We start from the raw sequence: 17,090 nt of genomic DNA, 5'->3' as shown, positions 1-17,090 counted from the left end.
GCTGGTCTACCAGATGAAAGCTGCTAAGGAAAAGGGTGAAAAACTCCTTCCTTGCTTTTTCCTACCCTAAGTTTACCGATAATTTTAGTGTTGATCCCTGTGACTACAAAGCTTCTATTGTTTTTGTGCGGTGAGAAATAGCAATTGACCTGTACCCCAAAGTATTTATCTCAAGATCGTCGACTGCTCTACTAATTAAAGGAGAAATCTGTAATTATATAATACATTAAAAGAGCTTAACGCAAAATGTTCCACAACAAAGCACTGCACTGCTTTAACTTTGCCATTAGCATCAGATAAAGTTGATATTCATCTCACTTAGGTAATAGCAAACTTCTTGGGATCCTCAGAAAAGTGCATGGTACAGGTGACTGTACCAGCTTCCCAGGAACAGTCAAACACGACAGACTTAACCTGTGAGATATCTATTATTGCAGAGGATCACAGTTTAATCAAGGGAGAAAAAGATCCGTAAAGAACCACGCAAGCTGAGGTGTTCCCTCACTTGCAGGGTGCTGAGCAGAAGAACAGATGCCTCGAAGACATTCTGTTCCTGCAAGTTTCATTAAAACGGTAGCTGGGTAAAGGCAAGACACTCTATTTTTTGCTTGGTTTCCTAATGAAATGAACCTTTCAGTTCCTTCTGCCTTCCTACTTTAAGCCCAATGCTGGAGACGTGCAGCAGAGTTGTGAGAGCCTCAACAGCACCGTGCTGCCGTGATGCCATGTGAGCTCTGGCCAGGCAGTAGGAAGGAGGACCCCCTACTGCACAGCCCTGCAGGGCACAGTCCCTGCAAACAAGGTTTCATTGGCTTTGAGGTTCACAGAACAACTCGTTCATTCTCGCTGCTACCAAACAACACCTGTGTAATCCCAGACGGAGTTATTAGTGCTGATTATTATTCAGTCATCAGCATCCGCTGTGTTGTAGGGGATTTAATTTATTACAATGAGGGAGACAAACAAACAAATATTCTAATAGGGAGCACTTTGTTTAAGGCAAACCACTGACACTCAGGCAGCACCTAGTGCTGTGCTTTAAGGTTTGTTCAGTAGGCAAGGTTTGCTTCCCCCAGTTCAGAAATTGCCAAGGGACTGAGCCTGTAACCATGCAACAGAATGGCACCAGGGTCTGGTGGCAAAGATGGAGCTGCAGCACCAAAAAGTGTTGTGCTGGGACAGGGAGGCAGCAGGGCCTTTGGTTAACAACCAGAAAGCATCCCTCCAGCAAGGGCTGCGGGATGGGAGAATGGAAAGCAGAAAAAAGTCATGCAGAACATGCACTGGGTTACAATAAATAAACTAATTGATGTTTGAAAGTGCATTAATGAATAAAGGAGAGGGATATCTGTAAAAGAAAATGAATGCTCAGAGCAGATAATTGATATGCTGTTTCTTCACCGCATGCTGGTGTGGAATCGTGAAAAGAATATTAAATACAAAAGATAAATGAGAATTTGTTATTTTAGAGCAGGGATCCTTTTTATGTTTTATATGCTACTGGAAGAAGCACTGAGATCTTGCAAGATAAGACCATACACAAACAGCAGCAGCAGCTTAGGTCCAGGACTCTGTCATTTCTGAAATCAGAGGATGATGGGACGCTCATCACAGCACAACCACAAGGCACAAACAATGAGATGGGAACACGGTGCGCCAATTCGCTCCTTCAAAATCTACTGCAAATCACAGAATCACAGAATCATTAAGGTTGGGATAGATCACTAAGATCGTCTAGTCCAATTGTCAACCATCAACCCAACCAAATGAGACACCAAGATGGCTTTCTGAGCCATCACCCACATGTGAGATACAGGCTTAAAGATTTAAGAGGAGGAATTTGTCAGTGTGGAACATGTCCTGCTGTTGCTGGCATGCTCACAAAATGGGTGTTCTTAGTGTGCCCCTTACTGCAGGCTGGTTCTGCCTCTGTGCAGCCAAACAGGTGTTTTAGGAGGGCCTTAGTTAGCTTTTGTTTTTTTCATTTTCATTGTGACCTTGATTCTGAAGGGATGTGGAGCAAAGTTGAAAACTGATTTCCCATCTCTGCTTTCTGTCATCCTGCAAAGTAGACGTGGGAACCTATATGCACTTGGACTTCTGCTGAGAATGGATGCAGGAAAATATTTAAACACACAAGTGTACAGTTCAGATTACTTTCCCACAGCATTTTGAGAGCTTGAGAGCTGGTGGATTTTTGTTTTTAGCTACGAAAGAGATTGTCTAAAAACCCTCAAGGACCTGGACTCCTGTAATGAACTTACTTATTGGATGAAGGGAAAAAGCAGCAGGAGAGAGGCAAGTGACCTATTCCACTTCCCACCCCCCAACTAACCTGTGCCAGTGGTGCAGGCTGACTTTGCAAAGTTGCTTGAGGCAGCAACTGTTGTGGGAGAAGCTCACATGAAGGTTGAGAAGGCAAGGGAGCCTAGGTTAAAAACAAAGCAAAACAAACAAAGCAAAACTTTATTTATAAGTTTGGCTCCTTTAAATTCTATGTTTCTTCTAATGACCTGGCATTTGTGCAAGTTGTTTGGATTTGGTAAGCTGAGTACATGGCACGTGCCTTCTGCCTTCTGCCTGTCCCTATGGTTCTCTGGAAGTTACCTGCAGTGCAGTAGGCTGGCTGAGCCTGTGTGAAGCTAAGTCCTGCTGCGTGCTGGATGTTCTTTGCAAGGGAGTGCTCGCCTCTGCAGTTAGCTTTGTTGGTGTAGCTGCAAGAAAAGTGAGTTCTGGTGAGTTCTCACAAACTGCAGATCATTGCCATTGGAAGTCAAGATTATGAGACCTAGCTAAAAATGGTTATGGACTGGCTGAATTCCAGCTGGAGCTGAGACTGTTCTTGTTGGCTTCAATAGCAGTAGAATTAAACTGATAAGGAGAGTCTAGGCAAAGACAAAAGTCAAAGAGACAGATTATGGCTCTATGCTCCAATAAGTGGAAGAAAAGGACCCCAAAGCTCCCTTTGTATGGACTGAATAACTAGATTTAGCTCACTGGCTTTTCTTCTAGGCCAAGAAGCAGAAAGAGCACATAAGGTGTACCCAAGTCATGGCTGGAGCATCCTGAATCTTAGCCAGAATTCTTGCCTCAGGCTGCTATTACTCAAGTAAGTCAGGAGAGGCCTTGCTTTGCTCATGGAGGCATCCTCAAATCTGAAGACACAAGTCCTTATTTTCATAAGAGATCTAAATAGCAAGTCTCATGGCTAGTCCTGCTATACATTTTCCAGTGTATGGAAGGTTGCATTAGACCTTCCTTCTTGTATGTTACCATTGCATTTCACTGTCAGTGAAACACATGTATCATCAATACCTCAACAATAACTATTACATTAGCAGCTGTGGCATATAGGCACTGTATGGGATCTGTTGAATCACAGCCTGAACCTCTGATTGGCCACCTGAGGTGAGCAATGGGTCAGCCATGGGAGCGCAGGTGAAGGCAATTCAGCTGTGTGACCGGAAGGGGTGGAGTCTGGCTCCACCTCTCCTAGATCCCATTTAAGGGCTGACTGCCACTGGGGAAGAATCTGTTTCTGGAGATTGCTCCTTTTGGAGTTTTCCCTGTGACCTTACATGGGTGAGCATTTTTTATTTATTTCGTATTATTCCTTTCTAATCACACCACTCTATTTATGTTGATTCTATAGACACACGTTCTATAACTTGGCAAAATGTAAAATAATACAGCAACCCAAGAAAACAACTCACATGCTGGGTCAGACTTGGGTGTGTGGGAAGATTTTGGTGAGCTCCTGGATGACACCGAGGGTGTCCGGCTAACACTGAGGATTGAGGCACCAATATCAAGCGTGTTAAAGTGCTGTTCAGGATCCAAGCTGGAGCCACTGTCCTAAAACAAACAAAGAAGACAATAGCTATTGCATCTGTTGGGGAAAAACATTTCAAAATGCACCTACCAATACTTGCATTCTCAGTTCTTTGTCTTGCCTCTATGACTTGAACAGAGCTAATCACAGGGGGGCCAAGAGAAGACCTGGGCAACAGTGTCTATGTCCCTTCCAAGCTGCACCTACTTAAAGTGCTGTCCAATGAGCTGTTGATGAGGTGAGCTTTAATGAACGTATCCTATTTAATTTAAAATTATTCAATTGAGCAATGAATTCTAAACTTGTTAGGGAACCTACCTAGAAAGACAGTGCTGAAGTCTTCAGTGATGTTAGCATAGGGAAAAAGTTGTGATTCCTGTATGTATTCATGAAAAAAACCTCTCTCACTGTACCTTTAGTGCTGAGGACACAACCTCTGAGGACACTTCTTCCAAGCCCATCTCCTGTCTCCTCTCCACCCGCACATCTGCATAACTGAATATAAAATACAGTTCTGTGGATCAAAGCAGTGGTCATAAAATGTGCTTCGAGCAAATAGAGGAACGAATTACTGTAAAATTTTACAGGCTAAATGAACAGTTTAAAAACTCACTTGCATCAGATCAAACTGCATAGCATTTGAAAGACTACATTTTAATTTTCATTTCTTCCTCTACCTGTCTTCTTGAAGTCAAGAACTGGATTAAACAGGTGAGGTCAAGTTCACATCCTAAGGCTAATCTGTAACTTCACTGAAAAGTTTCCACACATCTCTTAAAACACATCAGGACTTAAGGAACGGAATAGTTGAGGGATCTGTCTGTTCCCTGTTTTTGCAGATAATGGAAAAGTGCAACAGTTACTCTACTCCTAAGCTTGTGGACAACAGATGAAGCATAGCATGTAGTAATGCTTAGTCCAGTTGTCTTTCTGCAACGAGCATTTTGTCTTTCAGAGAGCTCAGGATTCATTTTTTGTTGCACAAAAGACAGGTCTTGTATTGAAGAGCAAGAGTTTGCAGTTGTGAGGATGCCTGTATCTTACTCTTTTATGCCCCACTGTTTGACATACCTTACCACCATATGTGTGCAAACAATGAACTCGGGCTTGGAGTTCCACTGGTGGTATGTGATATAGTAATGGGTCTGGAGCCAGATCCACTGCTGTCCTTTGGTCAGAAACCGATAGCAGCACGACTTCCCCTTGCCAAACTGCATCACTGTCAGGAGAAAGCAGACACAGCTAGTAGCACAGTCATCAGTGTGAAAAGGTCATGAAAGCTGAGAAGTGGGACAAAGCTGTCTGTGGCCCCACTGACTCCTTAGCATCTTTTGGGTACCTTCTTCTGGCAGTCTGAACAACACATTCTTTAGCAGGACAATTAGCTTTAACACTAATGGGCACTAACACATTAATGTCTGCTACAACTTAAACATAACTCTTCCTGGCTTATGTGCTGATCGCACACTCCCTAATGAGGCACCTGGGATTAGTTCTAGCACTGATCATCTGAAGACCTGTAGCAGAAAAGCACCGGATAAAAACACTTGAGGAGATGAGTTTTCTGTACAGATAGATGCTAGTGACTGTACAGAATGAAGTGAATACAGGAGATAACACTGTGCAAACACAGAAATCATTTGATGCTGGAAGGAAATTCACAGATAGTCAAGAATTTGAAGGGTAGTAAACTGTGGTGTATTATAGACTTCAAGGACAAAATTAATCTCTGCTTTTGTTCCAAGGGTTTCAAGGGGATCCCAAACATGCATGTATTTAACCTTTCTATATTTTAATGTCAACTTATACAAACTAATTTTGGCTGGATATTTTCAGGCCACCCAGAGGCAGTGAGACTGAGATGTTCCACTCAGATCTATAAACAAATATTTGATTGCCTCCTTTTCTTCACTTCATAGAAGAGCTTTCCAGTTAAATCTTAGTAGATTATATTTAAATAATCACAGGTAGTGCCAAATACATGGTGAACATAATGGTAAATAGTCTGCAGGAATTGTATCTCCTCAGAGATTGCTTGAACTATTCCTGTATATTTCTGACTAATAAAGCAGGAGTCAAATCTGGCATATTTTATCCATTCAGTTAGTCTCACTAACTTCTGCTTGGAATAGAGAAGGCAAAAGTGTTCTCCTCAGAGATAAAGGAATTGGCCTCAATCACAGCTGATCATCAATGATGCACCCAATCTGCTACAACTCCACTAAGGCGCACAGCCATGAAGCAAAGGTGTCATGGCTATATGCCTGTCTACCTCTCCCTGTCTGAGTTCACATCTACCTTAACAGCAGCTATATGTCACTGAGAAAGGTATCCTGGTTAATTCACAGGAACTTGGGCTACGTGATACTTACAGTGTTCGTGGCACCTTGCGAGCAGCTCTAGGTCATCTATATGGTAATAGTCGTAGCCAGAAGTACCCAGCACTTCAAAAGGCAAGTATCCTATGATCGGCGGTGCTCTGCATTTGGGCACAACAGAAGTGAACCCATACAACCACAAAACAAACAGCATTTCTGCATGTTGACAGGGATGTGACAAAAGCCCAAAGAGGGAGCACCTTCCCCCCAGTACAAGGCCTGTGACAGCCCTTCCTTTACAGGGAAAAAGTGCTTGTGGAAAGTAACTTGGTTTCTAAGGGGCCTTCACATGAGGACCTTTGGTATGGGAAGTCATAACTAATTGGGAACTGCACATACAAACATGGGCTGGATTTTGAAGGAATTATTTCCACATTTCTATGATAATTGTATATTTTTGCTGTGGTACATGCTTTGTTCCACTGGTATTTTTAAAACAAACAAGAACAAGCTAATCCCAAATGCAGCCTGGGAAACAGTGCAGTTTGTTTAAGAAGATGGAAAAAAATAAATGCAGGGTGGAATAGTAAATGTTAGCTTTTGTGTTAGCGGTAACTCTCCCATTCACATGATTTAGATGTGAAACATGACACCTTTTGAGATAACTGTGCTCAGGAAAATAGTAGTAAACAAACACAAAACACAGTCAGGATCACTCTTCTTGTCACCCACCTGTGATCCAGGAATAAGAACTTCCATTCCAGACTGTGTCTTGATGTGAATTCTTCTAAAGGCTCTTCCACGATGCACATCTCCTGTATGGTGAATAAAACCAACTTAGTGAGAGTTGCAGCTTCACACCACTACTCCTTCTAGGTTTGCAAGCTATAAATACACAGTACAGAAGAGATTCATACATTCCCTGCTAGTTCCAAAGAGCAATCCATCACACTTGTTTCTGTGTCACTGGTCCCATTCCCCTCAGTACAGTCTTATCTGACTGCAGTTCCTCCCACCTCATCTGATATCTTCACCACTCCCACCAACCTCTCACTGGATGTTGCCTTTGTTGGGCATTTGTCCCCTGTTTCTGAGTGGGGGAAACAAGGCCTGGGTTCTTCCTGGCTTCAAGCACAAAGGTATGGGATGACACTGGCAGTGAAAGTTTCTCCTGTAGATGAGTCCCCATCAGTGCTGTTCAGGACTGCCTGTCTGCTTTCCCCTGATGTCCCCCTGCTTCTTGGTACCGTATCCCACTGGGCCATGGGCTCAGCAATGCCTTCCCATCATATCCTCCACCACTCCTCTCTCTGCTGTTGCCTCCAGGGTCAGAAGTTTTTCAGGCCACCAACTCCCTTTGAGGGGAGAAGCTGATGTGTGGTGTCATCAAGCATTCCTTTTACACTTATTAATGCTGAAGAAAGTGAGTAAAGTTGTTGGCCGCACAATGGCAGAAGGTTTCATGCATAGCTTCAGTTAATCTCTCGCAATTTATGCCCAGATCCATGCTGATGCAAGGAATACAGTTCAAGAGTTGCTCAGGTGCAACATGAGAACACTGTTATGCGAAACCAAAGTGCTCAGCCAGTCAGATAAACAGTTCTGCCTCCATCTGAGAGGAGAGAGTCAGGACCAGGAGTTAAATGACTCATCCAGGTGACCTGGAGAGATCAGCGTTTAGGATTTCCTGGGTGCTTTGGCAGCTGATGTCTCCCTATCCTTGTGTCACTTGTCATCATGTACAGCCCGTTTTGATTCTGTGTGCCTTTTAAGATTCTGGCAACTCAGCAATGAGGGAATTGCTTTCAGTGTTCTCAGAGAACCACAGCTCTGTCCTCTGCTCCTAGCATGACTACTGTGGTTAGATTAATGGGAGGTGTCCTCCTACAACCAGCAGGGACCCTGTGTGCTGGAAGGGCCATGAATCAGTCAGGAGAGCCCTTTGAATCTCTGTGCAGTGACGGGGCCATGTGAGGGGGCAGTGATTTCATCCAGACCATGTCTCAGATGGGCTTTTTAACCTCTTAACCCCTGAGGACAGGACACCTGATGCAGCAGCTCACATTTGTTAATTAGGGATCCATGGTGTCAGGCATCAGGTTGTGCTGTCTACTCTTTCCAGAAACAACCATTTAACTATGTAGATCTGGGAGGAGGTAAACTATGAGCAGTGACCTGAAGACACCATGGGACACAAATGAGAACCATCTGTGTGCTGTCCCATCAGAGGAACAGAACACAAACAGCATATCTGCAAAGTGACGTTGTGGTTCCTCACGCAACCAGGATTCACAGTTCCTGTATGAGAGGGGCAGAAGAGACACCACTTCTGCAGATCCCAACTCACCCTGATGATCCTCTTCACTGGATTTCTGTGCATGAAATGTGACAGCTGTGATCCATTCAATTAGCAAAGTTGAGAATTTTTGCACACCACCATTTTGATAACTCCAGGAGAGTTTGGGATCAAGGACATGCCCTTACCTTTAAAAACTGAGGCGTTGCCAAACGAACGGTAGCAACAAAGCAGATCTGCTTTCCTGGTGATGCTCTGTAAGCCCTGGGAACAGCCTCATCAAAGCCATTGCAGGTGGAGTTAGGCACTGGCAGGACAAAAAGTGGGACCCAGAGTCATGCTTCATACAAGATCTGCTCTCCCAGCATATTTTGCATACTTGAAGCATACTAGTTTTAATTTTATTCATGGAAGTGCTCTAAAAGCTTTTTAAAGCTGATATGCATATATATATATGCAAGTCAGTCATGTTAGGCAGAAAGGCATCAGACCTTAACTTCAAGTATGAATCTTACAGGTTAATCCTGATAAAAATAAGGCCAAAGCTTATCACAGAGTATAAACCAGCTTTCTGCAAAGAAACCCCATACATCCAATTGCTCTTTTTCACCACTCACAATACAAATACATGCTATAGCAAGCCTAGTGTGGACTACTCCCATGAGACTGGGAAAAAGGCATTGGCAAGAGAGGTGGTGGAAGCGGTTCTTTATGCTGTCAGTGGACAAACTTGGAGGACCAATGCCAGCAAGGCTTCAACAAGCAAGCAGAGCCTGCCCGGGATTCTCAGCTGATGAAGTGCTTGTTCCTGTTCTATTTCTGTTCGTGTTGAAGAAGTACAATGAGCACTTCATATATGGCACTATCTGCCAGAACTAGGCATTTCTTGTGGGTCTACAGGTGTCTCCTAAACACTGGGCAGAACGAAAAATGGTGTGATGCAGCCAGAGTATCTGTGTTTTTATCCGTCTCTCTTGATTGTATGGTTTTTGTGTTACATTGCATGTCTGTTAGTACATCCTACCGCAGAGATGTATTGCCAAAAGAATGTGTTGCCTTACACTTGCCCACAGTCCCATGTTAAAATGACATAATGCAAATTCGTCATCCAAGTTTGAGCTGTTTAGTGATGATAATCCCACTCCCATGGGACTGTAATCAACTGTGTGATAAGCTGCAGTGAAAACTGAACTTGCACTGTCCCACTTGGAGGCAGATGGTCCCATCCAGCAGCCAGAGGTCACCAGTAGGAGTTCATCTAATGCTAATGGTGATTAATGCTAATATGGAGCTCCTTTTCCGTTATCCAACTTTACCCATTCTCTTTTCTTTCTATATCCAACTTTATAAAATAGTTTTCTACTGTTTATTTCCTTTTCATAGGGATGAGCACATCAGCTTCTGTGAAAATGAAGGGTTTTATATCTGTCTGGAGAGGAATTCACTAGCAAATTTTATTCAGGGATGTTTCTGCACTGGGCTTTAGTTCACTGCCATAAATTGTAGAGACTGAAGAAGTCTAAGCTTATTCATCAGATGTGCTTCTGGAACCTAGAAACTTATTAAAAACCTTAGCATAACAATACACAGCTGATAACAAGGATAACAGAATATAAGACAGTAAAGTAAGTACTCCGGGGAGAATTCACACCTGTGATTAACTGACTTAGACCACTATGTGCACAATATATTGTGCCAAATGGGAGAAGAAAGATTCCTCATCTGAGAAGGCAGCACAGATGTGAACATCCACAGAGACTTCAGCTCTCTTGCAAAAGAGTCTTGAGGGCATGGCTGACTGGATATTAAGATAAAAAATATGGGCAAAATTCTCCTTGTTTCACCAGCAAAGCACACTTGCTCTGGGGACATTCTAGGAATATGAATTTCCAGTTCTGCTCCTGGGGTTATGTGCATGTAAGAGGGCTTCTACAGGATTATTAGCACAAGAGGAGGAAAAAAGAAAGAAGAGTTTGGAGCTGCCGAAAACAGGAGAAGCCTTAGTAAAGAGCTCCTGGTTCTGCTCTGATGAGATTATTTCATGCAAGCCTATTGATTTCTGTAGTCCATCGTGTTTGAAAAATAATGTTTAAAAATTAATGATAAGGCTATAAACTCACATTAAGGACATTGTAAAAAAGTTACTTCCAAGCTTACTACCTAGTATGTCTTCTGAATTGAAGTCAATGGGCCAATTTCTCTCTACAATGGCCAAGTTCAATAGCAAATGTTTGTAGGCTGGGATCTATGAAAAAATAGGGTAGGATAGGATAGGATAGGATAGGATAGGATAGGATAGGATAGGATAGGATAGGATAGGATGGAACGGAATGGAACGGAACAGAAGAGAACGGAACAGAATAGAGTAGAATAGAATAGAATAGAATAGAATAGAATAGAATAGAATAGAATAGAATAGAATAGAATAGAATAGAATAGAACAGAACAGAATAGAATAGTTCAGTTGGAAGGGACCTTCAAAGACCGTTGAGTCCAACCTGACAACTTCACCAGAAGTTACTGAGGGCATTATCCTAATGCTTCTCGAATGCAGACAGGACACCAATAACCTCTCTAGGAAGCCTGTTGCAGTGTTTGAGCACCCTCACAACGAAAAAATATTTCCTAATGCCCAGCCTGACCCTTCTCTAGCACAGTTTTGTGCCATTCCCATCCTGCCATTGGTTCCCAGGAGCAGAGCTTGGCTGGCTATTCTGTCTTTATTGGAACCCAAAACATAAGAAAAAAAAATAAAATAAGCACGTTCAGCCTCCAAAGTTCAGGTATAATAAGTTAACCTAGTTACTGACGCCATGGGCTTGCAAATGACACCAGATCCAGGAGAACTGCTGGAAGACGAGTGAGTTGCGCCAAAGACAGCAGATGGCTTTTTTGATGTAAACTGTTTGATGTAAATGGACACGAATCAGAGACATTCTATTCCCAGAAGAAAGCAGAATACATCCCTGAACGTGGCATTTACAAAATAGGATTACATTTCCAAGAAGTTAATGCAATCCTAAAAGGGTAATAATTGTCATATAATATAGCTGTATAGCATTTTTGTGATCTCACCACCGAGAATGTTGAACTTAGAGGTGGTAAGGGAATAAGCTCGAGGAGATGAGGTAGAGCTGGCCTGGCTGAAAGTCCAAAGCATGAATAGCCTCCATGATGTAGGCAGATAACCACCAACTTGAAATGTGAATCTCGATCTGAAAATAAAAGCTACCATGACTAAAAGTAACAAATGCACATGACTTATTTCTGGATTAGTTTCCACCTGACTTATTCTGTTGATATCTGTTCTTTCCACAGCTCTGTTTGCACAGCCTATTTGCCTCTTCTCTTGCAGTTGGTCAGCAAATTCCAACTTTTTCTGTTTCATTGAATCACAGAATGATTGGGGTTGGAAAGGACCATAAAGATCATACTGTTCCAACCCTCTGCCACAGGCAGGACTGTCACTCACCAGGTCAGGCTGTCCAGGGCCCCATGCAACCTGGCCTTGGGTACCTGGATAGCTGTTGATATCTTTCAAGTTAAATTTAAACAAGAGACCTGCACACAGATTTTAAAAAGATATCCTGATGTAATCTTTGAAACACACTTCCTAAAAATCATACTTTATCATTTGGTCCACTGGAAAGAAAAAATGCGCACAGCATCATTGGGTTACAAAGTTCAATAGTGAGCTCTTTCAGAGCACAACAGAAAAACAGTTTACATAGGATGAAGTCTAAGGCTTTGGTGATATTTACACCTAGAAGTCTTGGAGTGCTTTTCACAGGTGTCTAATGAAAATGTGGATCAGGCTATAAGCAGATGGGGTCAGGTCAGTGCGGGCACGTATGTTTCAAGATTAAATGATTCAGACAACGTATCTTGAATAGGGAATTAAAAGACTGTGTGAGAAAACTAAACACGCAGTCAAAGGTGGAACAGTTGTCTCGTGCTTATCAGTTATCTGATTGTGCTCCTTGGCATGAGATCTAATAATTTTCTTGGTTACCTATCAGATCTGCTGCTAGAGCTACTGCACAATTCTTTTGCAGTGGAGGTATTAAAGGACCTGCAAATATCATGTAAGAAGATAGAAATAAACTGATTTGCTTGTACACAGGGTTTAAAAATAAAAGGATGAGGAACATTAAGGACAAGATGTTAAAAATAAGTAATGTATAAAGCCCTTAGCTACCACAGATAAAAAGATTTTTGCCCTCAGGGATTCAAATCATGCCACACGAAATGAATGAAAGCATGCTTAAAAAAAAAACAGATGACACATTATTCTGTTAATAATAGCACAGCCGCGGGTTGCTCGGTCATCTTATTTTAACTTGGGATGCTTAAGACATATTCTTTCTGTAAAAGCAAGCTTCTCATGTATGTCATTTTAAAGACAAAATCCTTCTTTCCTGTTTTGCAAGTAGATGCTAATGTTTAAAGAACCAGTTTTAGTGACTGCCAAACAAACTGAATGGTAATTTCGAAAACGATGAGCAAACAGACCAGCACAAAACCAACAGTGTTTCACACAAATGAATTCAGACCACGGATAAGCAGAGCATTCAGCAATTAATATATGTAATGAAGAACTCTAAAGTACTAATGACAAGCAAGACTGCACTCAATAGCTTTGAGTGAACAACAATGACGGTCTCCATACATCACTGTCCATTCGGATCTGCTCTCTCCTTTTTCCTCCTCCTGCTCCTCATGCTGCTATCCTATGTGGATCTAAACCCCATGCAGACTGTTTAGGACATGAATTTTTTCACTGATGTGCCCACAGAGAGCCTGTCATAAGTGATGCATGTTGCTAACTGCAGCTTCTACTACTTTCTTCACAGTAAATAATAATATGTGGCTGTCAGTTCTCATCAAAACATTCATTTCGAGTTCTTCCTGTTATCAGATGTTTCTGCATATGCTTGTAGAGGCTCAAGATCAATGTGCCTTCTGTATGAATCTGTTTATTTCCTTCAAAATGGAACTCAGACTAAGTTATTCATTCTGGGAGTGTGTTTTTTCTTTTCTCCCTGGCATAATCATTTCCTTGATGGTTATTGTTATCTCCAAGAGACACATCAGATAACAGTAGAGCTATCTGCTATTATTAGCACCCAGTAACTAGATAATTCCTGAGTTTCCATATAATTGGGAACAAAGATGCGCGGTTTTAAATCCCACTATAATATTTAATTATACTACTTGATCATGAACTCTTTCCATAGAAGTTATCTGCTCCTTTAAGAGGAAAACCTCAGGCTTTTTGGCTACAAGGCTACATCTGCCCCTTTAAAGATGTCGGTGGTCCTATTTGCTTTTGGTAAGCTATTTGGAAGGCAGACCTCAGGCTTTGCCCCTTTCAGGAGTGTTTTAGATAAGTATGTCACCTCAGGAATACGATACCAAAGCCAATATTTGGTTATATGATTGTGAAAGATCTTCTGTTTTTAAACGAACAAACAATTTTTCACAGGGGGGATAAATCCAGCCTGCCTTATCTTTTCTTATCAGAGTGAGCTATTAAGCGGCTTTGTAACATAATTTGTTCTCACCTAAATTGACATTTCATACTGGAAGATAAACATTCCCTTCAACTTTTTGGAGAATTATCTTCATTACTTTTTTCCCCTCTCAGCCCTCAGATGAAAGTGGCTGGGAACCCCCACGTTACACACTGGTAGCGCTGACCTGAGCCTGCCCCTTACCACATCCTGCTGTCAATAGGGGCAGCGGTGGCACTCAGTTCCCTCAGATATCTGATGGATTCAGCTCTCTGGGCTACAGGAAAGGCCTCAGTTAATTTAATGGTGATAGTCCTGGGATGGATGTGGTCCTAGGCACCCTGCCCTGATTAGCCCTGCTGGTGCAGGGGTTAGGCCAGAGGGACCCAGGGGGCCCTGCCAGCCTCAGACATCCTGTGATATACTAGAAGGCGTTCCTGTTTGAAACAAAGCAAAACAACAACAACAAAAGCCAGCCAACCAAAAAAAGCCCCTGTAATCTTTTCCCCTGTGATCAACCAGGCCTTTCTTAACAAAAGAGATGGAACTCAGCCCTCCTCTTCTGAGTGGCCCAGAGACCATCTCTCCAGGGACTTCTCAGTCTTCTTGTCAGGTTACAGCCCTGCTTTTCTCATTGAAGCTTAATTAATGATGATTATATAATCCTCCCAAATGGAAAATCAAATCTCTTGTATTTGATTTAGCACAGGCGGTGACTCATGCAGTTGCTCGGCACAGCTTGCACTGCTGCTTGGCTGCTTGGCCCCTCTTGCCTGGGTACATCTAATTTGAGGGGGTTCACTCCTGTGCAGGCAGCTTGTGCCACATCCCTGGTGTAGAAACAGCTGCCAAAACGCCTGTTCAGTAGGTATCACAGAGCACACGGCCATGCCCAGAACAAGCCTAGGTGGATGCTGCTGTGAACCTGGCTTGGGCCAGAGCAGCTCCTCTAACTTCCAGATACAGCTGACCAAAGAACTCTAGGGACAGTGATCTTCTGAAAGACTGAACACATGCTGGCAGCAATGTGAACTTCACTGGCAGTTTCTGGGAGCTGCATGTGCATCCCCTTGCCCTGCACCATCTCTTTCTCTCTCTCTTCCAAGATGGGGGAAAGCTACTCCTTCATGGGCTCTGTGTAGGCTACACTAGGTTGTACAAAAAGCCACCATGGTATAAATCAGGTATTTATTCTTCTTTAGGGAAAAAATAAATCTCACTGGCCTCTTGGTCTTACAGTAAAACAGCCTTTAAAGCTGAAGAGGGAATTAGCCCCACAGCTCCTGATGAAGTTAGGGAGAGCAGCTAAGCCCCTAAGACTGTCTAAGTCTCAGTCCTTCAACTTAATCCATTCAAACCCATCCCTATATGATGTTCTTGGCCATAAGTCACAATGTGATTAACAGAGAAGGTACAAGGGAGGAGAAATGGACTCTGAGACCCCAACACACATCACTCTCTTCCCCTAAGTATTGCTGTTATGTCAGCAATGAAAAAGAGTAAAGTCTGAGAAAAGAATTCAAGGAAGGTTATGTAAGAGGTTATGTAGAAGTTGGATAAAGCTAGTGACATTTCTGTTAAAGAGGACAAAAATGTACCTACCCTTACTTCAAAGTACTCAGTGAAGGCTGAGAAGAAGAGGTTAGGACTGTCATTAGGATCATCCCTACCACAACAACACTAGGTCAGTGGGAATGGGACATCTTAGTGTTCAGGGGAGACCCTGAGCTGGTGCAGCTGGGCCATGTAGACAGAGAAGGCTCAGGAAATGCTCAGCAAATTGTAGAAAAACAAAGGTAAAATTTGGCATTGGGCAGCTAAAGGGAGCAGCAGAAGCTTGTATTTAGAGAAGAACATCCTGTATCCGTCTCCCATGCGTAAAAACATGCTCACACTTCTACTGCTGTGAAAAGCTACAGGGAAAAGCATTCTTGAATACATTCATAAGGAACATCTCCAGCTAATTAAGCTTAATTTGCAATTTCTGTGCTCTGCTACCTCATTTTTTTTTATCATAGCCTAGCTTTTGCAATGGGGAGAGGGAGCACTATCTCACAGACCAGGACAAGTGCTATGCCCTCCTTCCTGACCAGAGAGTCCATCTGGAGCAGACTGGGGAGGAAACTGGAAGAGGCGACATGAAGTGGAGGATTTAGAGAAAAGTGGCACATGGAAGAAAAAGCAGAAAACTGAAGCAGAAAGCATGTGTCTTATTTGTGAGCTATAAGCTGGGGTCCTTGCAAAATGATTCTGTATCTTCTGAAACCAATATGCTCGCATTTAGCTTGAGTGCATAAAGCTAGGGGAGATATCTGGAACAGCAGAAAAATGCAAGTTGTATCCTTCTTTTGAGAAACAGCCACTGATCCAAATGCAGCGATGTGAAATCTCTATCAGGGAAGAGGGCAGTGTTAAAATCACATGAAAATAAAAGGCTGAGAATTCTTGAGAAAATGGATCAGAAATTCCCCCGGTAGAAACGTATCCTTATGAGTCAGCACCTGAAATCCGGTTTCTGCTCTAGAAAACAGAACAGCTTGGTGTGTGTGTCTGCCACGCGGCCGCATTTCGCTCCATTCAAACTAGAAAGCATACAGGCGGTTGCATTTTTATACAAATACAGCCCCAAACCGTATGGCACCAAGCAAGAAATACATGCCTTCATGCTGCACGTAGGTTTCTATTCTAGTCGCGTGGCTCAAGACCAGAAAGTTAAATGGGGACAGGGACATTTCTTCACAGTGTGGTGTGCGGTTTCTGGAAAGCACAGTGGGGAATTTTTGCTGAGGATGACCTATTTGGAGCAATACCAGCAACTTTTGAAATGCCACTCCAGAGTTCAATCAGACAAGTAACTACAGCGAACTCAAGCAGGCAGGAGAGGGGAAAGCGATAAAAGAATATTTCATTTCTGACACTAATAGCCGTGGAGCAATCTGTTTGTCAGGGAGCACATGAGCTAGAAATCTGTCCCTTGTCCCTTGAAAGATGGTTTCCTAAGGAAGACCATGCTGCAATGCGGGCTGTGCCAAGTGCATTTCTCTCCCCGTGCTGTGCTGGGTAGGAGTGGGAAATGGCAGCCTGAGTGGAGGCCTTAGGGCACTGCACTGTTGCCCTTCCCCGCAATGGCT

General features: G+C 42.9%; 1 protein-coding gene across 6 annotated transcripts in view; it reads right to left on the bottom strand.

The window, feature by feature from the left end:
* The window catches only part of NPAS2 (neuronal PAS domain protein 2), an 89,537-nt gene that overhangs the window by 12,867 nt on the left and 59,580 nt on the right, over window positions 1-17,090 (bottom strand). For 4 of the 6 annotated variants that reach the window (XM_015850382.3, XM_015850407.3, XM_015850423.3 and 1 more), the window contains 8 exons: window positions 8,635-8,753; window positions 6,883-6,965; window positions 6,205-6,311; window positions 4,904-5,051; window positions 4,246-4,327; window positions 3,714-3,855; window positions 2,608-2,714; window positions 2,336-2,428 (listed from right to left, as the gene is read on the bottom strand). In XM_015850382.3, coding sequence (XP_015705868.2) covers window positions 2,336-2,428; window positions 2,608-2,714; window positions 3,714-3,855; window positions 4,246-4,327; window positions 4,904-5,051; window positions 6,205-6,311; window positions 6,883-6,965; window positions 8,635-8,753 — 881 coding nt within the window. The remainder of the gene's footprint in view (window positions 1-2,335; window positions 2,429-2,607; window positions 2,715-3,713; window positions 3,856-4,245; window positions 4,328-4,903; window positions 5,052-6,204; window positions 6,312-6,882; window positions 6,966-8,634; window positions 8,754-17,090) is intronic. The other 2 variants (XM_015850400.3, XM_085551721.1) reach the window with 1 other exon arrangement.

This window comes from Coturnix japonica, chromosome 1, assembly GCF_054131305.1.
Source record: "Coturnix japonica strain WE chromosome 1, WE-NBRP24, whole genome shotgun sequence".
In the NCBI taxonomy this organism is placed as follows: Eukaryota; Metazoa; Chordata; class Aves; order Galliformes; family Phasianidae; genus Coturnix; species Coturnix japonica.
The sequence above is the reverse complement of the archived record's forward strand: the minus strand, read 5'-3'. Positions and strand labels throughout refer to the sequence as shown.